Source organism: Notechis scutatus, chromosome 3 (assembly GCF_049901735.1).
Source record: "Notechis scutatus isolate UNSWTSFEM ecotype Mainland chromosome 3, rNotScu1.2, whole genome shotgun sequence".
In the NCBI taxonomy this organism is placed as follows: domain Eukaryota; kingdom Metazoa; phylum Chordata; class Lepidosauria; order Squamata; family Elapidae; genus Notechis; species Notechis scutatus.
The window spans coordinates 174,100,360-174,128,337 of record NC_142011.1 but is presented as its reverse complement, the minus strand read 5'-3'; the positions used below and the strand labels follow the sequence as shown (position 1 = coordinate 174,128,337).

The 27,978-nt window shown below is 34.2% G+C and overlaps 1 protein-coding gene and 1 long non-coding RNA gene across 4 annotated transcripts in view; one reads left to right on the top strand and one right to left on the bottom strand.

Annotated features, from left to right (window-relative positions):
• Positions 1-482: 482 nt before the first annotated feature.
• Positions 483-22,191, top strand: PPP1R42 (protein phosphatase 1 regulatory subunit 42). Of its 3 annotated transcripts, none has more exons than XM_087961810.1 (9): positions 483-635; positions 2,354-2,512; positions 5,181-5,347; positions 5,700-5,838; positions 7,448-7,564; positions 12,234-12,351; positions 16,940-17,071; positions 17,732-17,861; positions 19,172-22,191. In XM_087961810.1, the coding sequence occupies exons 2-9, from the start codon at positions 2,384-2,386 to the stop codon at positions 19,248-19,250; spliced, it is 1,011 nt and encodes a 336-aa protein (XP_087817936.1). In that variant the 5' UTR covers positions 483-635; positions 2,354-2,383; the 3' UTR covers positions 19,251-22,191. The 3 variants fall into 3 exon arrangements, with proteins under 3 accessions (XP_087817936.1, XP_087817937.1, XP_026547688.1); XM_026691903.2 differs by lacking the exon at positions 483-635 and adding an exon at positions 1,533-1,580 and having other exon boundaries at positions 19,172-22,190; XM_087961811.1 differs by lacking the exon at positions 16,940-17,071 and having other exon boundaries at positions 19,172-20,987.
• The window catches only part of LOC148131486 (uncharacterized), a 34,050-nt gene continuing 11,843 nt past the window's right edge, over positions 5,772-27,978 (bottom strand). The window contains exon 4 of the long non-coding RNA XR_015748936.1: positions 5,772-5,853. This is a non-coding gene — a long non-coding RNA (uncharacterized LOC148131486). The remainder of the gene's footprint in view (positions 5,854-27,978) is intronic.

Below are 27,978 nucleotides of genomic sequence, written 5' to 3'. Positions count from 1 at the left end.
GTAGTCTAATTTTGTGTATAAGAGATATTTGGCTCATTATTTAACCCCATCAAGTTTAGCCCCTAAAAGTAAAGCCCTTTGTAAGGAATAAAATTTGACGTGTGTGTGTGTGTATACAGAAAATCAGTCTTTTATTTATGTCTGAATAACAATTATTACAGTATTTAATATATCATATCAGCTATCATATATTATAAAATGTTAATGCCAGCCGTCATATCTATTATGTGTGTTAGACTTGTAGTTCTTTTTCTATTATTATTTTCGAAGAGAGTTCAGGACGTTAGCAAAAAAAACAGGGATTCGGGGGGAAAAAAGGCTCAATTTCCTTGGTGAACTTAAATCATCTCGCTGCGAATTCGGGGCTTCATCCGAACGGAACAAACCGCCCCCGCCACCGAAGAGACAAGAGACCATTCCAAGGCCTAATTCGGCCGCGCACGTCGCCTTTGTCATAAGGGTGCTCCACTTGTCCCGCCCCTCACAGAAGTTTTTTGATGGCTACTTCTAGAGGCTTTCTATCTCTATAGCAACCCGTTTGCCGGCTTCTGTTTTCCTTTGCTTCTCTGTCTTTCCGAGCCGAGGATCGGCCTATTTTCCCCTCCTGAGCTGAGGAGCGAGGGGGGCGCGCTTATGTAGGTGGTTGGCTCAGACGCGATAGAGGGCTCGCCTGTGTGGTAAAGCAGGCCGCGTTGGGATGTAGTGCAGGTTGTTAGGAACAAACGGTGCTGTTGCCGCCTCCACCCTGGCCTGCTCTGAAGCAATAGCCACCTGAGGGCCCGGGTTGGGGGATGAGGGGAAGACTTGCGAGCCTTGTAAGCTCTTTTTCGTTCTCTTCCGAAAGGTGAAGGTGGGGCGGGGGGGGGGAGGCGGGTGTTCGTACAGTACGATCCTGCCGAAACTGCTGAACCGGTTTGCTGTGTGCTGTTTTTTTCTAAGCATTTCTCCCAGTCATAGCTCACATCTGAAGCGATGTTCTGGAGAAAAAGCTGGGGAGAAGAGCTGCGGAGGGATGCCCTCTCTTAGCGTTTGTTTTTGTTCTAAAACGGTCCCTCCATTCACTCTCTGTGCCTACATGTTGCTTTCATGCTCTCAGATTTGTCTGACACATGACAGTAAAAACAAAATCCTGTGCTCACATTGATAATCACTGATAATTTGCCAATGCATCAACTTTAACTAGAAGGAGTTTTCTAAAAGGAGTGTAAATATTGGTCAGGCTGCTTTGTCAGTGAGAAAATACAGGTTTTGGCATCATCTGTTAGCATCTGATATTGCTGAGAGCAGTGCTATTATTCATTTAATGCAGCCTTGAAAGAACATTAAAAGCCACACAATTCCCTGTCTTATTTTGGAACTTTTTGTGCTTAGTTTTTCCTTAAAGCAAAGAAGCTCTCCCCCTCAAATATAATCAGAACAGTTCTCCATCCCAGTATCTTCTGTGCCATTAACCTTTTATTTTCTTTGCACTGTTTCAAGCACTGGAATATATACAGAAATATTAATTTGTGCTTTTTTCTGTTCACACCAAGACATCCCTGCATTCATAATGGGGTAGTGGGATAACAGATCTGAAACGAGTAAGATTTCTGCAGTACAAATTTTGTTAATTGCTTTATAATGCCTAGTAGAATTTCAAAAAACTCCTTGTAAGGAACAAAAAAGTGTTCTTGGAATAATGGAAAAATGGCTCATCAAGCAATGGGGAGGGAATGAAAGATTGAAATGGTTCCATTCTCCCCCCCCCCCCCAATAATACCCCTTCATCATCATTTAGTAAACTACAAATTACTCATAAAAGTAGTTTAGCAAAAATATTAAGCCTTTTGTGGTTCAGTATATATGTATTCCCCTAATGTTTTTTAGACTGGGAAAAATTAGTATGGTGAGAATTGTATATCAGGAAATTCTTCACTTTATAGTTCAATCTTGTGTATGTCTCTGCAGAAATAAACTTAATTGAATTTATTTAAACTTACTTAGGCAAATATGTACGTTATTAAACCTAAAGAAGCAAAATCAAAATATTTGTAGAATTGAAATTTATTTTTCTGTATTTCAATGTATAGTCTTCTAATAAAAATGTGACTTTGCACTATTGTACGGTAACTATAATAGCAATAGCACTTAGATTTATATGTCACTTCACAGGGTTTTATAGCCCTTTCTAAGTGGTTTACAGTCAATATATTTCCCCCCAATAATCTGGGTCCTCATATAATCATATATAATATGATTATCTGTCCAAGTAAGATTAGGGACAACAAATGAATCCTAAGAAGTACAGGTTGGAAATAATATTTGAGTAATTAGATATACAAAAAATAATACAACTGTTCATTTCTATTTTAAGGTAATGGAAAACTGACTTTATCACAAAGTTATGGTGCGATTAACATTGGAGCTTATTGCTAGAAGCCTTAATCAAAAGAATCGCAGAGATGAATCTTTGGCTCAGCATCTGAGGAAACTAACACATCTGAAATTATCTAATAAAAATATAGATACCATTGTAAGAAACATTTCATTATGTAAAATGTAGCTTTTATTTTATTTTTAAGATTTAGGCAGTATTAAATGATATTTTATATTTTGTTTTAATATAAGTTTTTAGTTGGAAATAAATTTCTGATTCTATTTCATGCTCTTGCCTTAATTAGTTTAAATAATATATATTTGATTTGTCTTTTAGTGATAGGTTGTTATTTAATTATTTGCAAGAAAATAGTTTTGGACAGACGTATGGTTTTATATAAAGTAATGTTCAGTGTTGTTAAGTTAAATGTTCTCCAGAAATGGGATATTGTACAAATACAAAATAATTAATTTCAGCATGAGTAAGTGTTTGGCACATTGAGTAAGATTTTTTTTTTTTTTTTTTTTTAAAACAAGTTTTATTAATTTTTAAAACACACAAATTATCATTATTCATTACATGTTTAAACCTTTTTCCCTTGTAAATTTAACAAGTCAGATAAATTATGATTCTGTTTTAAACCATTTCCATATATACCAAAACCTCTTATTCAATTTCTCTTTACTTCTCTTTACTCTTATTCAATATCATTATTATTATTTCATCTGTTTCTTTCTGACTTAGTTACCATTATTCTCATTCTATATTTCTACAAGTTTTACCAATTCTCTCCCCAAAAAGACATATACACACAACACACAAAACATAAAAAAATATCTTTTTGGAAAGTAACTTGGACCCAGGTATCTCTCTCTTCATGGACTTCAATTATATTCATGCTCATCTTACATATCATTACTTATTTTATTTACCATTCTAAGCCTTCTATATTAACTTCTCCACATATTTCACACTTCTTAATTCTACCTTAATTAATCATCTTAGTTTAAATCATTATATTTGTATCTTTTGTCCATTTTTATCATCCCTTTGTCTCATCCCTTATGAAAAAAAAAGAAAATCAGTTTCTCCTGAAATCATTAATCAGAGTATGATGCCTTTCTATCTCCCCTAAGTTAATCAAATTAATCTTTAAAATAATATCTAATACCCAATCAGATTTTGCTTGGTACATTCTATCTAACTAATACATCCAACACAATTAAGTGCATAATTAGAGAATAAATCCAAATATTAAAAAGAAATACTATAATAAAAATTTTATAATAACATCAATACCATAATTTTATTAAACTCTTTAATTAAAACAATATTCTAAACCTCTCCTATTATTAAGTTTTAAAACCAATCATTTTTAAACATTTTAACATTTTAATCTCTTATCAACTCTTAAACCATTGCAATACTACCATCTCATCTTATGTACCTTGCAAAATCTTTTTTTTTTTAAAAAAAATTATACTTTATCCATTATCCATAAAAATTCCTTTTTTCCATTTAATTTCAAAACGTTGTAGCTTTTCTCCACCTTTTCCCTTTCTTTCTTTTCCCAACAAGCCTTTCTACCCCCTTCTTCTAGCCTCTGCCTTACCGGCTTCCCTTCTCTGTCGTATTTCTTTTCCCCTTTGTTTACAATCATCATATTGGTTTTGCACTTTATTTTTCCCTTTCTTAAATGTTTTTTAGATCTTAAGTCCTTAAATCCTTTAGTTTTCTTCTTTTCTCTTCTTTTCTTTTCTTTCTCTCTTCCTTTTTCTGGATCAAATTCTGAGATTCATTAAAGATGGCTCCTTCCTTTCTTTCTTGTTCCTCTGCTGTCTTCATCTGTTGTAATTTTTGTTGATAATTAGTAAGCGCCATTTCTAAGAAAAGGAAAGCTTCTTCCACACCATTTCTTAGTTCCTCAACAGAAAGAGCCATTATAAATCTTCTTTTCTTTTCTCCTTCTTTCTTCTTACAACAACCAGAATATTCAAAAGAAAATAAAAAAGATAGAACAGTCCCAAAGTTATCAATCAGTCCAAACCAAGGCAGAGTTCTCACTTTCTCCTTCTGGGGTGATATCAATCAAAGAGAAAGAAAGTCCATAATCTGTTTAAAGTCTTGTTACAATATATTCTAGTCTTCAAATCCTTAAGGCATCTGCTCCAACAAATCTTAGCATACAAATATTTTCTTTTAATCCTCTCTCTTCCCACTCATCGCTTAAAACCAATTTCCACCTAAAAATAGGTTTCTTAATATCCAGTTATTTATTCCGTAGGAAAAGAGGGAAAGCTATCCTTTCAGCACCTTCAAGCAGCCGCTTTTTTCCTCTTCTGGCAGGTATTATTCAGAAAGTCATACTTTTCAGGAATTTTATTAAATATGTCTTAGAGTCCTAGGAGCCAAGAAAACTTTCTCCTCTCAATCACTTTCTCCACTTCCTCCTGCGCATTCTTACCCGGCTGCCAGCTTCTTTGTGGCGGCCATTACAGACCACCGCTGCACCGTCCTGGGAAAAGGGAAAACCGGAAATGATCCAGTAAGATTTTTTTAATAAACCAGCACACCGTGCTGAGAATAATTTATTGTTTACAAAAGTGATGTGCAACACAGCTATTCAAGGATCATATAATTAATGCATCATTAGGTTATGTGGAATCTTTATCATGCACCCCAGGCTTATTCAACCATATTCATGTACTTATGACTATACTTAAAATTGCAGGTTTAACATAAATTTAGGGCTTTTGAAATCTTGCTGAAGCTGTTCCTCATCAGTAAATTTTACCAAGTAATATATGTCAATTTTTTCTTGTAGGATGATCTTTCTTTGTGTAAAAATCTTAATGTCCTATATTTATATGATAATAATATTAGACAGATACATAACTTGGATTTTGCGACAAACCTAAGACATCTGTACCTGCAGAACAACTGCATTATACGAATTGAAAATCTAGAATCATTGATAAGACTTGAAAAATTGTAAGTGAAAAATTATGTTTCTGTTTTTATTGATTAGTGTGTAATCTAAATTTTAAACTAATAAAATTGAATGAATATATATTTTATATGATGTTACATTGCACAATCTTCATAAAACTTTGCATTCAAGAATCAAAGCTTGATAAACTTGAACATATAAGATATAATTACATTTTTTCCCGTAGAAATTAATTAATTTTTATTTGACTATTGGTGCAATATGTTATACTTTATTGATTTTACTTCTGAAATAGTGAAATTATTCAGTAAAATAATTGATGTTTTATTTTCCAGAAAATATGCATTTTAAAAGAAATTGTTAAAATGAAAGACTATTTTGTTCTATTTCCAGATATTTGGGTGGCAACTGTATCACTGTAGTGGAAGGCTTGGAGACTTTAGAAGAACTGAGAGAATTGCATGTTGAAAGCCAGCAGCTTCCCTTAGGAGAAAAGCTCTTGTTTGACCCAAGAAGTCTTCATTCATTATCCGTAAGAACACCATATCTGAAATTTATTTGATGACAGACATTAATTGTTAAAAACTGCTAAAGGCTTCTATTGTATACTTATCCTGATACTACATAAATCAGGTTAATGTATCATTTATTTTATTTAAAATATTTTAAAGCATATTAATAATAGTAAATTTTAGAATTATTTTTTGTTTTTTTAAGTTAAGTTTTTTATTTATATATACTGGTAAGTATTTTTAATACAGTGTAATGTCCAGGCATTTCATTTTACAAAAGGAAAAAGAAAAATATATACTGATAATGCACATAGTAATTATAACCATATTTATAATTATATTCACTTATTTTTCTTTAAGCAATCTGGTAAAATATATACTATATTTATTCCTCAGTTTTAATAATAAAGCCTTATTATGCTTTCTGTATTCAGAAGAAATTATGAAAATAACAATGCAGGATATTGTAACATTTTTAGCATTCTGTCTCGCAACTTTATGAACATCATACTACTAGCATATGTATTTAAAATAATTTTCTACAAAACCTATCTTAAATAATTTTAACTTGCCCTTTATTTATGTTCTCCCATCAATATTCATTTGTTTGTTTTTGTTGCTTTTATTTTCAGTACTTTACCTACCTATGACAGATATGATTTAACACAATCAACCTGACAATTACAATACTTTATAAGTATTGTAAACTGTGAGAATGTTTTAATGGTTTCATTTTATTACTACTACTATTGTGCTTATAAACAATTAACTAGTATAGACATATATGGATGATAAAGCTTGGATAATTTATGTCCACACTATAAAAAAAATACTGCTTTAGATTCAACAAACTTTTTGACACACATGCTAAAGTTTCTCTGCAATATCTAAGGATATCTAATATCTTCTCTAATACCACAGCATACAGTTCACCCTACGTTTTTTTAAAAATCTGTTTGTTTTGTAAACTTTACCTTTCTTAAGGAAACAAAATTTCAAAATAACTACAGGTGTATAATATAGATGCAATTGTTCTTTGAGTCTTAATGAAAAGAATATGTCAACTCTTATACAATATAATTACTCTTCTTTTAAGATTTATCTGCAGAACTGTCAGTATTTATTGGAAAAAAGACATATTGCCATCTCTTTTCAAACAATATATTGATAATTGAAAGTTATAATATTTTTATTTGAACAATTCTATTTTATTTTATATTACTGGTATTTTTTCTGAGGTTTAAATAACTGAGTCAAAGCATTTAGAGTATATCGTATTATTTTACCTAACTTCCATTCTAAAAATAGAAAAATAGCACCTTCTTCTCCTTATCATGCCCTTCAAAATAGGTTACATAAAACAGTTGGAAGAAGATTGTGTATTGAATTGTACGTATTTTAATAGACCTTTCAATAGTTCTTTACTCAATTTTAACAAATTGTTAACTATGAGTTCCAAGATTGTTTTGAACCAAAATTATAGGTATTTTTGTTGTACTGTTTAAGATTTTGTACATTTAAGAAAAAAATTACATTTTAATCAGTTTTCTCTCAAGTTAACTGCATATAATTGCTGCACTTGAATATTGTTTTATATTTGGGATAAATATGTGTTTTGGTTCATTACAGAAATCTTTATCAGTTTTGAATATCAGCAATAATAATATTGATGAATTAAGTGACTTATCTATTCTGGAAAATATTTCCCATCTTATAGCTGTTGACAACCAACTTCATCACATAAAGGTAATAAAAGCAATGCAAAATGATAAATTGCATGAATGGAAGTAAGTATTATTTCAATAATGTGCCAATTGTTAACATTCTTATCCATTGCCTTTTGGATCATGGTGTCCTTTTATTGTGCAAATTTTTATTTACAAATTTATGAGCAGACAGTTTTATGAAAGATGAAGCTAACAAGGTTGTCGATTATAAATCCAACATTTTAATACATTTGGATTATAGAGATTTCTAACAAAGAAAATTGGAAAAAACCCTTCACACATAGAACATTGTAAATATAAGACTAAATATTGTAATAATTTATTTCATATATTATTTCATGGACTATAATATACCTATATAATTAGATTAATTTAAACCCCCCTTTTCAGTAGATTAGAGGCATTTCATTGAAATGAATAGATACTAATTTTAACTTCATACATAAAATTAAGCTTTTAAACTTATAACCTAAACAGGATTTAAAAAGTTATAAAACTTCAAACAAATTGGACTAAAGCTTAGTGCTAAAATTGACTTGGAAAAGAATGTATATTTTTGTCTTTCAATTTTTTTAAATTTCTAGTTTGTTTTGGAGGTGTTTTAAAAATAAACCTTCTTGCTAATTCTGTAAGTTTTGAAAATTACATCTAAATACATTTGTTATTATTCAAAATGTTAGCTACATTCCAAACCAAATTGGGTAAACATTTCATTTTTTCTTGATGTGCCTATGCATAACAATATTCTTTCCTTATACAATTATTTCTGGGTTCTGGTCTGAACACTGATGACTCATGCACTTAGCTTCTTATTATCCCAATTTTCAGAATTTAAATTTGTTGCTAAAATCTCAATAGCAAAGTCTACAACTACTGTTAAGTCAAACAGTACAATTTGTAGGGTGCATGGTGATATTTAAAGAATTGAATTTTTAAAGAAGTGGCATTTTGCAATACTTGGAGAAGGTTCCATTTCTTTATTTTGTGTTTTCTCTTAATTCTATTCACTATGATGTAAGATATAGGGCTTCTTATTACGTTGTGATACCAGAGGGCAGGATGAAAGCAATGACATGTCCTAGGTATTAGGAAGTTGTCTACACCTCATAAATCCAGATTATTTTATAATACATTTAGCAATACAAGTCCTATTTATTTCAGAAGTCTTTGGTATTTTGAAGATTTGGCTGTAAATATTTAATGTATTCAACCTTTGCCATTATTGATTATGACACTAGATATCAAAAAGATGGATTCCTTCACTTCACAATTCAGTCAGGTACAAGAAAAAATATATAGATTTTTTTGAAAGAGATAATGACAGACCGTCAGAATGATGACAAATTGCTATCTGCAGATGTAGTTAGGCTATTTGAGCTAGACATAGCCAATAAAAATTTGAGTGCATTGGTCAAATGTAGGTTTTTAAATGACTATCACTAATTGGGAAGAAGGCTATAGTTTCTGCTATGAATGACATCTGAGGCTTTTACACGCACCCACCCCCATCATGAGCCTAGAATACAATTTGCTTTTTAGTATTTTGTAGCAGACCTCTAAGTGATAACATGACATGATCATTTATCAAATAGAGACTGCTCAAAAAACTATCTATTCCCTTTAGTACAGTTTATTGAAAGGATGTAAAGTGAAAGCAGTTTATTAGAGACAGGCAGTGAACAAGTAGGGAATATCCAAAAGTAATAATATTTCAGCATAGAATAAGGAAAAAAGGGTATAGACCACATATATATCATTTTTTAAAAAAATATTGACAAAAAGTAGCTATTTCATGCATCCATGAATTTACCAGGAATCAAACTCAAAGGAGACTTTATTCTTTTGGAAAAAAATTAATTATGTGAAAAGAAAATAGATTACAGAATGTCTTCTATAGTAAACTTGGCAAGTAACACTAAAATACTTTTGAGTTTTCATTTTTGGCTTATTCAAATTGTAAATGAATGGATATCAAGTTTTATTCTTTTAAACATTCAGTTTTATTTATAAAACTTCCTTGAACTTTATAAGTTCATAACAAGGTGACCTTAGGAAAAGATACAATATAGAAATTATTTCAGAATAAATATGTATGGTACATTCATATGAGTATTCCAGCATTTCAGATACTAATTAATTTACTATCTATGTGCAACTAGATTGGAGATAATGTACAAACCAGTGTTGCATAATTCCTTTTAATGATGCATTTAAATTAAAATTGTATTATTCAGTCTTTGTCACAGAAGGAAAAGAGAATTATTCAATTTTCCTTCATTGTCTTTGCCAAATACTTGATAACCTTCTATATCAAATATCTGGACAGATAGAGCATAGTATGTGGCTGAAGTGTTAGAAAGATCCAGGTCAAGTACACCCCAAATATAAAAAATTATTGCCCAAATTATTTTCAGGATGTTTGGAGTAGGAATTGAAGGAGGGAGTATTATGTCTGATTGCCTGTGCTCTTAGAGGACAGATGGGATATCAAATGGGGGGAAGGAGGGAGATAGATGGATAAGATGGAGGGAGATATATATCTTTAAAACTAGTAAATGTAATTATATACAGTGGTTTAGCTGTTGAGTGCCAGTGGCATGGAGTTAAAATAAAGCAACTGGAATACTACAGGGAGAAATAGGGTTTAAGACAGGGGTGGGCAAACTACGGCCCGCGGGCCACATCCGGCCCGTTGGTCTGTCCAATCCGGCCCGCCCCTGAAAAAAAAAATCGCTGGGCGTGGCGTATTACCCTGCGCCATGTGGCCCCAAAGCTGCAAAACAGTGCAGAGCGCTCTGGGGTAGGAAAGAAAAGAAGAACTTTGCAAAGGCCTCGGCTGGGAGTTCGAAATCACCTTCGAGTGCGACCTCTCCGAAGGTGAGTCCCCGCCGATCCCCTTTTTTCCGGGGCTTCAGGCTTAAACTTTGCAAAGGCCAAGTTTGCAGGCGGAGCGTCTTCCGGCCGAGGAGCGGAAGGGTTCCGCCCGGCGGGTGGGCGGGCTGCTTGGAGCGGGCTGCTTGAGCCACCTAAAGCTAGGCCGCTGCTGGTGGAGCCTTGCCCTGCCTTGGTGCCCAGTTTCCGGCTCGGCGGTCCTGCTCGGGCGGCACTTTAAAAGCCTGCTCCCAGCACCCGAGCAACTTCCCAGCAACTTGCGGCTTCCTTTTTCCTCGCGGACGCTCACGCCTGGCCCGAGCCGCGCAGCGGAGGGGAAACCTGGAGCACCGCCGGGTCGCCTCCTCCAAGCAGCCTGCCCGCCCGCCGGGCGGAACCCTTCCGCTCCTCGGCAGGAAGACGCTCCCGCCTGCAATCTTTGCCTGTGCAAAGTTTAAGCCTGGAAGCCCGGAAACCCGAGCAACTTCCCAGCAACTCGGCTTCCTTTTAACTCGTGGGTGCTCGCGCCTGGCCCTGAGCCGCACGGTGGAGGAAGCCCGGCGGGCGGGCGGGCTGCTTGGAGGAGGCGACCGCTGGTGCTCCGGCAGCAGCAACAGGCAGTTCTGCCCGGGCTCCGCTCAGGTGTCCGGCTGGGGCTGTCAGGAGTTGCTACTGCCGGCGCAGCTCTGCGTGGCTCCAGTCCGCGTTGCCTTGGGAAGGAAAAGGCAAAACTAGGAGCTGCTGAGCCTGAGCCTCCGGTGCCGCTGCTGCCATTGCAAAGCACCGCCGCGGCTCTTCCTTTTTGCCTTTCCCTTCCCGAGGCAACGCGCGGGACTGGAGCCACGCAGAGCCGCGCCGATGGTAGCAACTCCTGACTCAGGGGACCTCCGAGGGGTGGGGAAGGAGGAGAAGAGGGGGGAAAGGGTGGGGGCGATTCCCAAAAGCGATTCCCAAAAATCTTGTGCTGACCCGCCCGTCTGTCAAATTTTAAAAGTCAATGCGGCCCCCAAGCCAAAAAGTTTGCCCACCCCTGGTTTAAGAGAATAATCTTCTACCTTTCTGTTCTATCAGTTTCTTTCAAATGATACAAAAAGTATCCCACATATGTTTTTTCTTAAATTTGTTCAGTTTAATTTAATAATAATTTGTATTTACAGCCAAAAGCTCTGAATAATTGTCCTATATTAAACGCTATTAACTTCCAATATTTACAAACATTTTCTCAAAACTTAGAAGGCCAGAGAACAGTACAGTTAATGTTTGTGGTTTTTCTGGTTTACATTTATATTTAAACTTTCATGAGATAATGAAAACCCAAAATACACTACAGTTATGAATAAAGAAGTAAAATAGCTATCAAAATATAATTTATGAATATTGCAGATAAAGTGTATTTTATTTTGTAAATACATGAAAAGTATTTTAAGAGCCTCGGTGGCGCAGTGGTTGGAGTGCAGTACTGCAGGCTACTTCTGCTGACTGCCTGTTGCCTGCAATTTGTCAGTTGAAATCCCACCAGGTTCAAGGTTAACTCAGCCTTCCATCCTTCTGAGGTGGGTAAAATGAGGATCCAAATTGTTGGGGGCAATATGCTGACTCTGTAAACCGTTTAGAGAGGGCTGTAAAGCACTATAAAGTGGTATATAAGTCTCTTAAGTGCTATTGCTATTTTTTTAACTACATGGATATTTGATTGTGTTATTAAATGTAATAACATCAATTGAAATAAATGGGACATGTTACAACTAGTCAAAGATTTATGCATTTAGTTGTAATATTTGGACTAGATAAGTGATATTTTTCTTTGTTACTTCCAGGACTTGGAATTTGTTCTGAGTATATGGACTAAGTTGTACAAAATGGAGCTGAATGGGAATCCTGTTTGTCATAAGCCAAAATACCGAGACAAAGTAATACTGCAGTCAAAATCTCTTGGTAAAATACCTAAATTTCAGAAGTAGTTGTTCTTTCATTTCAGATGTATTGATTTATTAAGTCATTGATGTATAGCCTATGACCCAGGAATCAAGGTTATTACTGGTGTTAAATTCCACTGTAATCCTGTGAATCTGCCGCCCAATACTTTCTCCAGTTGAAGCCATCTACCCCACTTGCACTCATCTCTGTTTCCCATCAATTCTGAGGCCATCCAAATTACAAAAATGGAAACTATTTATCTTATTTCATGCTTATTAGCTGGTGCACAAATTATAATCTGTCCAATTATCAGACATGTTTTTAAAGTTATCTGAAAGTTGTATATTATTGAACATCCTGCACTTTGATAAAACTAATGTATTTCAAAATGAGTGGAGTCAATCCATTTGAACTTTCATAGAATGAAGCACCTCTTCACAGATGGGATCAGGATCAAAACAGAGCCAGTTTTGGAATGTCCTTCCAAAATCAGATTTAGAGTTCTTTAACAAGAAGAATTAATCAAGCTTGTCTCTCCAGTTCTCCTTCCTCATGAAGTTCCATTGTGTGCAGCTTTGGACCAAACCAGAATTAAAACAATTATAAAAGAGGGCAATAATAAAATATGTTACTGCAGGGTACCCAACATAGTTATCACAGGCATCAATAGCATCTTTTTTGGTATTGTGCTGTCCAGCCAGTTATAGTTAATAGGGAATTGGGATAGTTAGTTAGGAATTGGGAGCTGTCCCCTTAAGGGAATGCATCATGGTAAATGTAGTTAAGGTATCCTGGGAAATGTAGTCCATGTCATGTGGCCACATCTGTAATCCTGATTGGTCACTGAATTGACCCTTGGAGAGTTGTGGGAGATTCCTTCACTCTTGCCTGAACCCAGCATCATGTTGGCGTCTCACCTCCTTGCTCCTTTGATATGGGATGAGAGATTACCATCCTTTTACACCAGAAAGTCAGCTATGCAAAGAGTTCGACATTGAGATGAATCTCGATGTAACCGTGAGTTATATTGAGGATATCTAATGAACCAATAAAAAGACTTTGTATGGATGCTTTGTGGAGTTAACTGTCTGCTTTATAATCAGCTAGTGGTTGTAAGGTGCAGAACAGTAAAAGGATGAGTACTCAACTTTTGTGCCCAAAATGTTCCACTGAATATGAGACAAAATTCCCTTAGAAGACTGTTCTAGGTCTTGGACAAGTTAATAGAAAAAATATTTATTGAGGCCTTCACAAATTATCTGTGAGAACCAGCATGTTCTGATCATTAAAATTGGACAGGCATCATTGAGACAGTGTTTGAGATATTCCATCAGATATAGGATCTAATAAAATTCCTAGTAATAGTTCCTTATTAGATTCCTAATAAAAATAAAACCAATTAAATGTAATGCCCCCTGGTAGTTAAGGTAACTGAAAAACCACACAGGATATTTAGGGTGGGTCAAAATTTTCAACTTTCAATTTCCAAACATTAGGGTGCTCAGAAGTTGTGACTTACTTTGGAGATTGTAAAGATATTTTGGTTACTTTAATATAATTTAGATATGCTTGGTAAATAACTACATAAATCTCATAACTTTTAAACATTTTGCTAGTTTCATTATGCATTGTTTAAAAATAGAGAAAGGGGTAGGTGTAAGTAATATTGAAATGACTTCTAAGCCTAACACAGTGCAGTAATCTAAAATATAATGATCCATTCATAATAGAGGGTTTGAATCTCTGAGAATAAGATCTAGCCTTGTACATCTGATGTCTCTGTATCTGGTCAAGTGTGTCTTGTGGTGGTCAGCCTAAGAAGCTTGCTAGATGACTTTACTTCCTCTCAACTCAATCTGTATCATAGGGTGGTTATTGTGGCATAAGTAGGAGGGATGCTATGCTATATATCTGCTGCCTGAGTTCCCGAACAAAGGCAAGATATAAATCAAACAATGCTATCCCTCAGCACTGAACGTTGCTAATATAATTGCTCCATCAGCTTTTACTTTCATGTATTTATTTGTACAATTTGTATAATTAAAGCTGTTTTTTCGGATTATAAATATGAGTAGAATTAGTATCTTTTATAATGTGTCAGAAGATGAACTAGCAAATATGTTGAATTTTAGGAAAATGAATTGTTTCAAAATAATTTCCTATGAATTGGGGAGGACTACATCATTACAATACTAAGAACAGAAATTATGAATATAAAAAAATTAGCATAAGGTACCAATAGAGGAAAACTTCTGTGCTGCAAAGAATTGTTGCCTTTGAAGATAAGCTTTTCTTGGGAAGGTTGCTAAATTTGCAACCCTTTTTTCCCGATCTCTTTTGCATCCAATTTCATTCCTCTTCTTTTTGTTTTCCCTCTTTCTCTTTATCATCATTTTGTTTCTTTTTTCTTTATTGTGTTTTTGCTAGACATATATCAAGAATGTGTCTGTATTGTATAATTTTATAAAATAAGTGTCTTGTTTTAAAGGCAAATAATTACAGATAGTCCTCAACTTATGACCAGCCATTTAACAACTGTTTACAGTCATGACTGCCTCAGAATGGGTGCTTTAGAGCGCACAAGGTATTTCCTGCCCTTTGTAAAACACTGCACCAGTTGCTCCAGTCACATGACCACATTTGGGGCATTTGGCAATCTGTTCACATTTACATGTGGTTTCCAAGTGCCCTGAGATCTTGTGATTGTCATTAGCAATTTTTCTTCCCATCTTTTCCTCAGAAAGTCAGTGGAGAAGCTGGCAGAGAAGATTGCAAGCAGAGGGGAAGTTGGATTTGAGGTCTGTTCCCCCAGCGCACTAAGGCTTTCTCCTCCTTAGTTTGCAGGGAGAGGAAATCCACCTGTGCACTAGTGAAATGGACCTCAGATCTGGTGAAACATGAGCAACTGCCATTGTTGTAAGCCTTTCAGAACTTTGGCATTCATTAGCATTTTAGTGAATGCCATTCACTCCCCCACCCGGTGGAGACAATACTAGTGAACTCTAACATTCTGAGCCTTCTAGAAGTCTCTCAGTATGCTGGAAGAACAGACCTCAAATCTGATGAAAATGCTAGCAAACACCATCATTCCCATTATCATTCTATTTGGTGGCATGCTGCTCCAACATACCCAGAAGGCCAAGGTCCTCTCCACAGCAGTCAATTTAACAACCCACATAGCCATTTAACAATTACAGTCACCTCTCATTGACTATTGCAATGCGCTTTACATGGGGCTGCCCTTGAAAAGCATCTGGAAGCTCTAATTTGTTCAAAATGCCACGGCCTACAAGGAGTGCAGATATGTCACTTCTGGGTAGCTGCACTGGTTGCTGATTTTCTTCCGGATGCAATTCAAGGGGCTGGTTGTCACTTTTAAAGCCCTTGGGTTGGGACCAAGTTATCTGAAGGACCATCTCTTCCCAGTTACATCTACCCATCACTAGAGCAGGAAGGCAGGGAATGTTGCGGGTCCCATCTCCTAAAGAGGTACCAAGAAGAAGAACCTCCAACCCTTGTTTTGGAACCTCATTCTCACAGAGATTAGACTACTCCCCCACTTTGACACTTTTTTTCAGGGCCCCGAACAACTAGTTCTGCCAATGAGCCTGGGGAACCCAGAGTGATGGAGCCCATCAAGTGGCTCATTTGATCTTGTTATCCCCAGGGGGTGGGAGGTTATTGCTTCATTCTTTTTATATTGAGTTTGTATTGTTTGTAAGTCGCCCAGAATCAACTGAGGAGTGGACAGCCATATAAATCTAATGAATAAAGAGAGAGAGAGAGAAAGCGCCAGGGCTGTGATCATTGAGTAAATCGGTCAGATGGCATCTTGTTTAATAACTGCTTTATTCAACAATTGAGATGTTGGGCCCTCTAATGATAAATGGAGGATTACCTGGATTAACTCAATAAATAATTTTGTCATGGCTTTTCCCTTGGAGTATGGTTTCTGGCAAACCCATAACATACATACATACATACATACATACATACATACATACAGTCAGAACGAGACGTTACCTATGTGTATGCAAGCATATTGCTTACATTTATGGTGTGCATGTTTTGGAGAAAATCTTCAGAACTTAAGTTGGAGTTGATAACTCTAGGTTGACAATTGCTAACTACCAAGATTTTTGTCTGCATTTAATTATTTTTAATATCTTTCTTTGTGGGGAAGTATCTTAAATTTAAAGTCATCTTTCTTTCTATTACTGCTATATTATTGAACAATTGGGTGATATAACTAACATTACATAAAGGGTATAGACCACATATATATCATTGACCCTGAACAGTAATTATAGATATCAGTCCAAGTGAGCAGCAAAGGGATAGTTTTGTTTCTTTGTCTTTTTGTTACTGTAGTGCAGTAACTGTTTTACAGTTTTAAGGTCTATCCTTTTCACCGTTGTGCTATTCATCAGCTGTCTAGCTCATGCCTACTAGTACAATAAAATTAAAGCCCAATGGTCAACAATTTGGTGGTTTTTCAAATATAATAGCATTGATGATAGAAAATGACCAATATCTTTGACAACAAAAATGCCTTCCTAAAAATATAAAGCTGTCTGTTGATTTACATACTGCAACATTTCCTCAGAATTGCTGGATGGAAAAGAAATAAAAGAAATGGAAAGACAGTTCCTGACAAATTGGAAAGCCTCCAGAGATGCCAGGAAGAAAAACAAAGTAGAAAGCTTCATTAATGAGCATGCATCATATTCACATTTTGGTAAAATAAACTATATCTTTTTAATTAATTACAGCATCAACATTAAGAGAAGAACAAACTCCGATAAATTTGTCATAATAAGACAATTATGTTTTGAACATTTTCAGAATGTTTTAATGTAGAATAAAAACGTTATTTCCCAATACTATAATAATAGTATAAAAATGAATGAGTAGCAAAGAGCCTTCATTAAAATGTTTTGAAATACAGTATTATAAAAGTGTATGGAGTATGGTTACATGCTTTTAAATAATTTCATTGGTGGTATCTGATATCTATAAATTCAGTTATTGCATCAACACTTTTTAATGGTTTTTCCTGATTTATAAAAACCCATCTCAGTTTTGACAATTTAATTGATAAAATCAGTAACAAAGACCTTCTTTTTTCCAGTAATTTTTCTGTTTCTTCCATTTTTATTGATTATTCTGCTGTGCTGGAGTAATATTCTCAGGGACCTTGTGACATAAAATATGCAGATCAGTAACTTTTGTAATAGAAAATTTATAAGCTGTATTTTTATATACTGTACCAGTTATAAATGTACGAAGTTAGCTGTTGCAATTTACTAAGATTTGAATGTGCCCCTCTGCTAATTATTTTGCATAATACTTGACTAAAATTGACTAGTACACAATTTTGTATCTTTACGTCCTCTAGATGATACCGATGCAGAACATACACACTTTCCTATTTACCACTTCCCAGTCTCCAGAGAGATGCACAGAACTCCTTATAATAAAGAATCTCAGCCATTTTATGAAGAAAACAGAAATAGTGAAAAAATCAGGTATGATTTCTGTAAAATACCACTGGAATCCAACCTCAAGTCCATGTCATTGTGTTAAATTACGAATGTAGTGAAGTTAGACACATATTTGAAATTGAAAATTGTTGTATTTAAAACAAAACACAAAAAATGTTTTAAAAACACATTAAAAATAACGCACACTTCATATATGTGTATATGTTAATGTACTTGTGTGGGAATTCACAAACGTTGCTTTGCAAAGTATCAACGTATGGAAGCAGAAGCTCTGGACAGCTCACTCAGCTGCTTTGAAAAGTGCCTCTGTTTATCCACCTGAATGTAGGTGTACACATAGGGAGCATTTCTGTTGGAATCACTTATGCAGCGATGGGCAATCATACTGAATCAGTTACTAACCTTTCAAAGAATGCATCTGCCTTAATGTTTTGCTCTTGTGTGTGTCTGTGTGTAAAAAATACTGTAGAACAACTTTAGAAATAAGAATCACTCTTAAGAGTATCAAAAAAAAGGTCTGTATACTACTGCAATGTAGAGGAAGAGATATATTTCACCTTCCTGTATATTACACTGGTGTTCAAAACCTTTTTTTTTCATTTATGTTGCTGGTTACAACCATTTGTTCAGCATCCATTTAAAATTACCAAACAATTAGTACATAAATGAGTCCTTGTAGTTCCAGTTGTCATAACATTGCTGTAGTCATGTGTTTGTGATTCGGGCCTCAGCTCATGATTATGACATTACTGTGAGCTATGATCATGCAATTTCTAATATTCTCAGCTGGTTTCCCATAAACAAATCAATCGGACACCAGCAAAAAGTTGAAAGTCGTAGTAATGTGACTTCACTTAAAGATGCATGAAATCCTTGTTTAATGACAGCAACAAGGAATGCCAGAATTGTTGTCACTGAACAATGGAATCGTGACATTGCCCTTAATTGCCACCATAAACTGAGGACTACACTATAATATGTTTTTGAAACTTTATTTAAGGGATAAGTAGATGAAATTTGTTTCTGTAATTTTTTAAAATTGGGAAATCAGTTCTGACATTTAGATCCAAAGTATGCAAAAGAGAATATTTACTTGGCTCTTCCTCAAATAGAGAACACCTTTAAATCTTTGAAGGTCTGGAGGATAAACTTATGAAAATGATAGGATGATAACCTTAATTTTCCCCCCACAAGTTTATATGCCTGTTGATTATTTTCCAATGTATGTAGAAATTAATAGAAACATTTTGATGTTAGTGGAGATCTATGAAAGTTATTATTGTAACTAAATATTTTATTCTTAAAGTACTCTTTTATAACATTTTGCCACACAGCCATTCAGCCTTGAAAGCTTCTCAAAATGAACAGAAAGACCTATTTGAACCTCATCTCCTTAGACAAATGCCTCTCTAAGCAGCTACTAGAAAGATGTTCTTCTATATTATCATCAGAACAAAAGATATGCTTCAGAGCCAAACATGAAGAAAAAAATTGTTTTTTACTGCAAACAAAGTAATATTTCACAGTCTAAAATATTTTGTATTAAAGATCCAATGTAAATTTAAGTTTAAAAAGGGTTAAAATAAGTTGACCTTATGCAAGTATGTTTTGATATTAACAGTAGTAGCCATCTTAATTAAACCTGATTAAACTATCATTTTATCTAAGGTATTGGTGGACAATCATGACCTTTCAGAGCAAAAACTGTGTTCATGAAATTTTAAGTACATTTACTAGGGCCCAGCAGATTAATAAGAGCTTATAGCCAGTGATTTGATATGGTACTACTGCACTGGAAATGGGAAACTTCTATGAAATTTACGGTAGGACATACAGTATATAATCTGTTCTCTGGATTGATCGAACAAAATACAACATACAATAGTCATATTGGAAAATATATTACCTTTTCATCTATTCTTAGAATAACAAGGGTAGAAATAAATCTTTTTCATTCAAAGTTTGACTTTTCCAGTTGTAATTCACAAGTAGAATTTAGCTAATGCATACAAACAGACCTAATCTATACAAACAGTCCTCTCCTTGCCTTTGCCTCACTTTGATATCTGCCTTCAAAAATGGATGGAATGTAGCCAGTTTCTTTATGGTTTAATTGCTTTACTATAGCTAGATTAACTATCTCCCTGCTGGCATTAGCAACTGCTGTCTTAAAATCAAGGGTGCCTTTTATAGTACGCCAAAATTTAATTGCTATTAATTTCTAGAAAGGCTTAATCAATTTTCCAATTCAAATGTAGCTGGCCATCTTCCAGTTAGAAAACCTGTATCTTCTTTTGTGTGTCTTTAGATCTTAATCTGAATATCTGTGCAAGATAGAGACATCTCATGTATTGCCCATCTTACATAGTAATCTGGATGCCAATTCCTCTTCGAATCACCTTAGAATCTCTCTTCAGCATTCCAATTTCTAGTTTTGCATACTACCCATCTTTTTTTTGTTCTTGATCAGTTTCCCTCCCCACCACTGCTATGTTTTCTGTGTAGAAACTTTTTATCTGATTCTTTTCCAGATTCCAGCTACTATCTAGTACAGTTTATATGTCATGTAATATAATGCCATTCTTTCACATAGTACCCAGGTCTGTGTGTACAGCCATAAAAGATACATGCAACTATGAGTTGGTTTCAATTTTTAACCATCAGTAAACAAGTTTTCAAGACTTTGGGATTTAAAGTGTTTCCCATTCATAATCTAAAGAAGTAGAACCTTCATTCTGCATAATGAACTCATTTTTGAAGTGCCATATTTGTGTAGCCAAAATTATAACATGTAGACAAAAATATGGTTTTCGGATATATAACTATGTAACCCTAAGATTTACAGAAATACATGTAATAGTTCATTAGTGAGAACAACTAAACAATGAGAATTGAATAGAATTCTGATTAACACTTAGTTAATGAGGATCAGAAAAAAAATGGAAAACTATCTGGAAACTTGGTTTGTTATGCTGGTTAGTTTATTGCTAAGCTGAAAAAATTCTGTTACATGTTACTTTGCTATTGATTTATTTTGCATATTAGTCCATCAAATGTTGGAATTAGATCATTAATTAATAATAATGCTAGTATTACAGCAATTTGAAAGACTTGTTCTGTTTCCAGTTACCTCAAGAATAAAACCTAAGATACCCTATGTTTGTGGAATTTGTTGTTATCAGCTCTAAACCTTTACTTGATTTTATCAGTGTCTTTATATAGTATATAAGTATGAACTTCATTTTATTACTTTAATTAATACAAATGAATTAATACAAGAAGTTCTTGTATTGTAAAATATCTGGTCTTAAAACTTAAATCCAAACTAGATTAGTCTTACTTTCCTCTAGACTGCAATTATGGGGAAAAACATTCCCTACTTGTTTTTTCATTGAATGAGAAAAAATAGGTTCTGTATTTTAATGTGAAATTTCCAGGTCTCCATAACTTTATTTCAGTAAAATGCAAACAAAAGAAGAGGCAAGTTATCCAATAGAGCCAATTTGGCGTAATAGTTAAGGCTAGAAACCAGGAGTCTATGAGTTATAATCTTACTTTAGTCATGAAGCCATGTAGGTGACTCAGGCCAGTCTATCCCTCTCAGCCCTGGAAAGAAGGCAATGGCATACCGTTTATGAAATCTTGCCAAGAAAACTGCAGGGGCTAGTCCAGTCAGTCATTAGGAATCAACACTGACTCAGAGACAATACACAAACAAGTTATTTAACATGACTCACAGTTTAAATTATCCTGAATTCATATTGATTTGTATCACAGTCCTTGGTGTGCTTTGGAAACATAATTCAATTTTTTAAAGAGACATAATACCAAATAAATGTGTTTAGAAGGATATACTAGTTGGCTTGAATTCTTATAGTTCACCTCAAATTATAAGTCTCAACACTATTCTTTTTAAAATAAATAAATTTCCAGGACTTAAAATGTTGTTGTTTGCTATTGAAACCAGCATGTACTGTAGGAAGAATTAACATAAGAACAGTGTCTTTAGGATCATAATATTTTCACAGTATTATGCACGTTGCAGTATGCCTTTTTTCTTCAGAAACTTAGAAATTATACTGAAAGGTTAAACTTTTCATTTTCTTGGCTAGCATAAAGGATAGCTAATAATTCAGCCCTTATTTGTCTTGCTAGGAAAAAGATTTGATTTATTGTATCTATGTTATCTCACAATCAAAATTCCCAGTGTTTGGTTGGTATAACTCTACACCCTGCCTATTTATTTTGAATGTCTCTTCTCATTAATGCCTTTGATCTATAATTCCCAGCCAACCAAATGTAATTTTTCTTACTGTCAGATATTCTCATAAATATATTTGGTTGTGGAACATTTATGTGTGTGTGTGTGTGTGTGTGTGTGTGTGTGTGTGTGTGTGTGTGTTTTAATGGCAGAATCCTAAATCTGTATTCTATGAATCCTGTAAAATTTGCACAATATTCACTATTCATTCAGATATGAATATGGAATCACTAAAACTGGCTGGCATGTGATTAAATTTACTAACATTCAGTATCAAATAGATGATATTACTACATTAAACTATAGCTAACTCACTACTGGCTATTTTGATATAATTTTTGATTTAATTATGGATAAAGAAGTGAAAATTTGCAAGAGCCAGAAAAAAACTATGCCTTTCCAGTTTGACAAAAGGAAAGTCAATATTAGCAAATTCTGAAAATCATAATAGAGAAAAACATTATTGTTTAATCTCAAGTCTAATCTTTCAATTATTTTCCTCCAGCAAAAGTTTACTACATCCTAACCTAAACAATTTTCCTAGAGAGTAATTTTAATATTGGTATCTACAGAATACTGTATAAGCATTGCTTCCATTGTGCAAATGCCTTCCAGACTTCTACTAGGAAGATGATTAATTCACCGTCCTTACAACTATTTCCTAGTGGAAAGTGAAATAAAGTGCCTGTTAATGGCTTATTGAGAGCATCCATTATTGAGAGTCAATTCACATCTTGTTTTGCATGATTGGGAAGCCTGGCTTATTGCCAGTTTTTAAATTTATAGCAAGTATGTCAGAACACCGCATGCATCTAAGGTGGGATATTAGCTTGCAATATGGCTTTAAAATAGTACGAGCACATGTGAGGTAAAAATAGAGTATGATTCTGCTTGAGGAACTGGCCAAAATGGGCCAAAACTGACACTCAAAACTAGCTATTTGAGTTCAAAGAAGCAGCATATGTGATGATGTACATCTTGTTTGTCAGCAACTCCTTAAAGAAGCTGTATGTGCAGAATACCATAACTCAGCAGTGTAGTTCAGTTGTCTAGCATATAACAGGGAATAGCTTTCTCAACAGAACACTCAAATAGTTTAATCTAGAAAATAAAACTTTTTTTGTAATATATTATTTCAAACAGAAATTGACCCATATAAGAGTGACTATTAGTTATCTGCTATGGAAATAAATCATGACCTTTATGTAACTTTGTGTTCAGAGTTTAAACACTTTTTTTTTTCTGAAGTGATTTATTTTCATCTCAAAAACCTGGCATTTTAACAAGGGTATATATAGAATTTCTATATCCACTTGTATATTGTATGTCCGTGAAGTCATAGAAATTTAGCATTATTCACTTATTTTATGCATGCGTGCAGTTATGCTATTAAGTATATTAGGAAGTCAATGAGATGTAAAAATACTTAACTGGTTGAGTTGTGTCAATGTGTCAATGAAACAATACTTGCTTAGTTATTTTAAAAACTTGCTCTGACATTCCAATAAATATTTAGATAACATTTCAGTTTAATAATTTCGACATTAAATTAATTTCTGTCCTTATTAGTTTTGCTTATCACTGATTTACATGCAAACAATTATACTTCATGAAACTGGGACTTTGCTGATCCCATTTCAGTGGCTTTTCTTTCAAATGAATAGGCAACTGTAGACAATAAATGCAAACTTTTTATATACTTTAGCATAATTCAGCAAAACACAAAGGTTAAATACACAGATGATCTCTAGAAGGTACAAATAAAAATATAGTTATTTCATTTGAATATAATACTTCTATTTTGATACCATTGTCACTATAAAAAGAAGCACTTTAGAAAATAGGAACTAAATGAAAGGAAATTCAACATCCACTTGCAAGAATGAAGTGAATTAACTAAATTTCAATTATTTGCTGTGAATATCAGATTTGTATTCTATGTTACACACATAAATATTATATGTTGTTTATATGGCCAGCAATAAAAAAGTGGATGTTGAATGACAACATCCCAAAATGGTTCTTATGACCATGGTGAAAATATATTGCATTCATTCATTTATATGCTAAAATAACATGAATTGCTTATTTTTTAAATTTACAGAATTGGAGGTGCATTTTTCTCTACTGTATTGGCTTTAACCTTGTTAAAGTGTTATTTCTGTTTATAAACATAATTTAAAATGTAAAAATGTGACTGTCTAGAAGGGACCATTTAGTTCAGTGGTGGGATTCAAATTTTTTTACTACCAGTTCTGATGGCATGGCTTGGTGGGCATGGCAGGGGAAGGATACTGTAAAATCTCCAGTCAGAGGTGGTATTTGCCAGTTCTCTGACCTACTCAAAATTTCCGCTACCGCTTCTTCAGAACTGGTCAGAACCTGTTGAATACCACCTCTGATTTAGATGACCTGGGCTGTTCTTGAAAAACTATGGAATTTTTCCTGGCTTGTGCTTGGAAATGTTTCTCTGGAAACGGCTCTAATGCTTGAAAAGGTGGAAGGAAAGAGAAGAGGGTGACTAACAGCAAGATGGATGGACTCAGTTACAGTGGCAATGAGTATATCATTTGAAGATCTAAAAGACTAAATTAAGAATGGACTGTCAAACAAATTATCTATGTAGTCACTAGGAATCAAAAACAATTTGATAACACATAATCAAACTTGGACAAAAAGCACCACGAATTCCAAATGTTGAGGCTTAATTGAGAATCTTGAAGAAAATCTTTGGAGAAAGCGAGATTTAAATCACATTATATCTTCTATATAGAAAATTACATGAAGGAATCTTTAAAGGTACTGGGAATCAAGCTATGTTTAGGAATATTTTTCTTCACCACCTATGCACAGATATAATTTTAATATGTGTAAAAATGACGTGAACTTTTTAAGATTTTCTGTTGTTTTTGTATTTGGTAAAGAAACAAATGATTTGGCATGCTTCTGTAAAACAGCAAAAACCTTGAGGGCTTTATGTTGAACTCACTACAGTCTTGCCTTGTGAAACTCAATTAAAACATCAGCTCTACTTCTGATTTCAGCATATATTTACTCATTTTCAGAATAAGGCAGAAGGCTATTTCAGAAATGCATTGAGTAGTTCCACAGTATAATTTTAAAAAATCCATTTCATGCATAATTCAAAGGGCCACATATATAGTGGTCAAAATACAAGATACCACTTGTATGTAACTCCCCAGTTGCTTGCCATAAATATTCAAAAGCCTTCCAAAACTCCCCAAATACGGTTGTATTTCAGGTAGTCCTCAAAACAGTTCATTTAGTGACTGGTCGAAGTTACGACATCACTGAAAATAGTGACTTACAATTGTTTTCTTTTTTTTAATTAAAGTTTTATTTGGGTTTTCACACACACAAAAAGCATAATACAAGTAAAATATCTTTTTTGAAAATAGCATGGTCTCGGGTTACACTTCTTTATACAGACACAAACTCAATTTCATGCTCATTTTTGTGTTCTATTCCATATCTTATTACTATTTTGCATTTACTATATAGTTTTTTCCCCTCTTTTAATTTTCTCAATTTTATTTTGATTATCTCATCTCAATTCAAATCATTATATTTATACTTTTGTCTGTCCTGTTTCAATTTCATATTATCTTTTCTCATTAAACAAATTTTCTCCTGTAGTTACTAATTGGAGTATGACACCTTTATATCTTTTAATTTTATCCATTCAACTCTTATTTAAACTTCAATATATACCTTAAGGTTGTAACATTCAATATAATACATAATACATAACTTCCAATCGAATTCTGCTTGGTACATTCTTATAATACATAATATATTCTTTAAAAAAGGATTATAAATATATGTAATTAAAACCCTCATTCCATTCCAATTCAGTTCTATCATTAATATTCATTAAAGTCTTAACATCTTTAACATTTCTTTTCAATTAAATATCATACTTCCTTGAAGACACGGATAATCTCCATAATTAATTTTTCCCTTATTTCTCTTCACATGTTTTATAAATCGTTAAGCATTCATTTTATTACATTTATTTATTGACAAACATTCCACTAAATTACAATAACTATTTTATCAAACATTTTAACCATACATTGTTTCATATTTTCTGAAATTATTTCTATTTCTAATATAACAATACTATCTTATGTACCTTTGAAGAATCCCTTTTTCAATTAGGTTTTCACCCATTATCTCTAAATAGGCCCTGTTTCTCTATATATCTTGTTTCTATCCATTATAATTTCTTTTCCTTTCTTTCTTCCCTCTCTTATTCTCCCTCCCCTTTTTACCCCCTTGTCTCTCTGCTTCTAATTCTCTCTTCTGCATTTTCCTCTTCTGTTGCTTTCTGGTTTTATACTTATTTTTCAATCTATTCTTTTTTTGGGTTATTTTTCCCAGTCTTAAACTTTCCGTTCTCTTTCCCCCCTTTCCTTCCCCCCCCCTCCACCTAAGATTACTTGTTCATTCAAGATGGTTTCTTCTTTGTCCCAATCTTCTTGTTCTGCAGGCATTTCTTGTTGTTTCTCATAGTTCCAAATCTCCATTTCTAAGAACTGAAATACGAAGCCAAAAGAACCTCTCCCTTCTTGTGCATCTTCTTTGTACTTTTTAAGTTCTATTTTCAGTTCTTCTAAGAGTGGAGCCATTTTAGACACTTTTAAACAACCACCCAATTGATTTTAGTCATTCAAATGCAGTAACCAAGAATCCAGAAATCACCAAGTAATCCAAGTACTCCTGAGCTGTTTCTTCTTATTTCTTTTTTCACTTTCTCTTCCTGGGTTTTTATTATTTTGTTGCCATGTTTCAATTAAGATGTATCTTTTAGAAGTCTTGCTGAGATTTTACTGTAAGTTCTTTTTAATTCCAGGCAGTCTCCTCCCTTCTAGATCCTGCCCTTTTATTCTTTTTCTCTCCTTTCCTGTTTTCAAAAGCTTTTAAATATCCAGAAATCTTTATTATCCCTTTGACTTTTTATTTTCAGCATTAAATGCCTATTAATGTCAAAGTGGATTTTTTTCCAATTTCTTGCTTAAGTCTCTTAGCTGTCAGTATAGGAAAAGGAGGGGAAAAAAAAAACCAAATCCTTTCCCTTTTCTCTCTCCTTCACTGCTTAAAAATCTTCTTTGGGAACAGTGTTTTTTTTATAGTTTAAATTCCAGGGTACCTTATTTGTTGCTTTTGCTGTTTGACCCGGTCAACCAAAACTTTTTCTTATCTTCCTCCTGCACATTCTTTTCCGGTCGAGTTCTTCTTTGTGGTGGCCATTTCTGACTACCGCTACAACCGCCTTCTGGAAAGGGAGTAATGGCCAGCTGAGGAGGTGAGATGTGGCTCTCCTCAACCCTGCAGGCAGTCTCCCCCTTCTTCACCACCTCTACGGGGTGGCTTAGCACTGAAACCAGATGGCTCAGGGCGCTCCAGCGGCGAGCACAGATCGAAACCACGCAGTCGCTGCTTCGGTCTGTCGCCAAAGACGTTCAAACCGGAAGTCCCGACTTACAATTGTTTTCATACCACCATTGTAGCATCCCCATGTTTACGTGATCAAAATTCAGATGCTTGGCAACCAACTCAAATTTTTGAGAGTTGCAGTGTCCTGGGGTCATATGATCACCTTTGAGATGATGGCAAGCAAAATCAAAGGGGAATCCAGATTCATTTAACAACCATATTACTAACTTGACAACTGCAGTGATTCACTTAACAACCGTGGCAAGAAAAATCATAAAATGGGACAAAATTCACTTAACTGTCTTATTTAGCAACAGAAATTTTGGGCTCAATTGTAATAAATTGAGGACTACCTGTATAGTATTTTCCTTTTCTAAAGATTACAGGGTATTTTTCATATCCAAGTTCATGAACCTCTGA

Bases quoted from the DNA above. Each gene is read 5' to 3' on its own strand.
- PPP1R42 (XM_087961810.1), top strand. From the start codon at position 2,384: ATGGTGCGATTAACATTGGAGCTTATTGCTAGAAGCCTTAATCAAAAG. The intron at 5,839-7,447 runs GTAAGAACACCA...GGTTCATTACAG, and splicing joins GAAGTCTTCATTCATTATCC to AAATCTTTATCAGTTTTGAA. The intron at 17,072-17,731 runs GTAAAATAAACT...TACGTCCTCTAG, and splicing joins TGCATCATATTCACATTTTG to ATGATACCGATGCAGAACAT.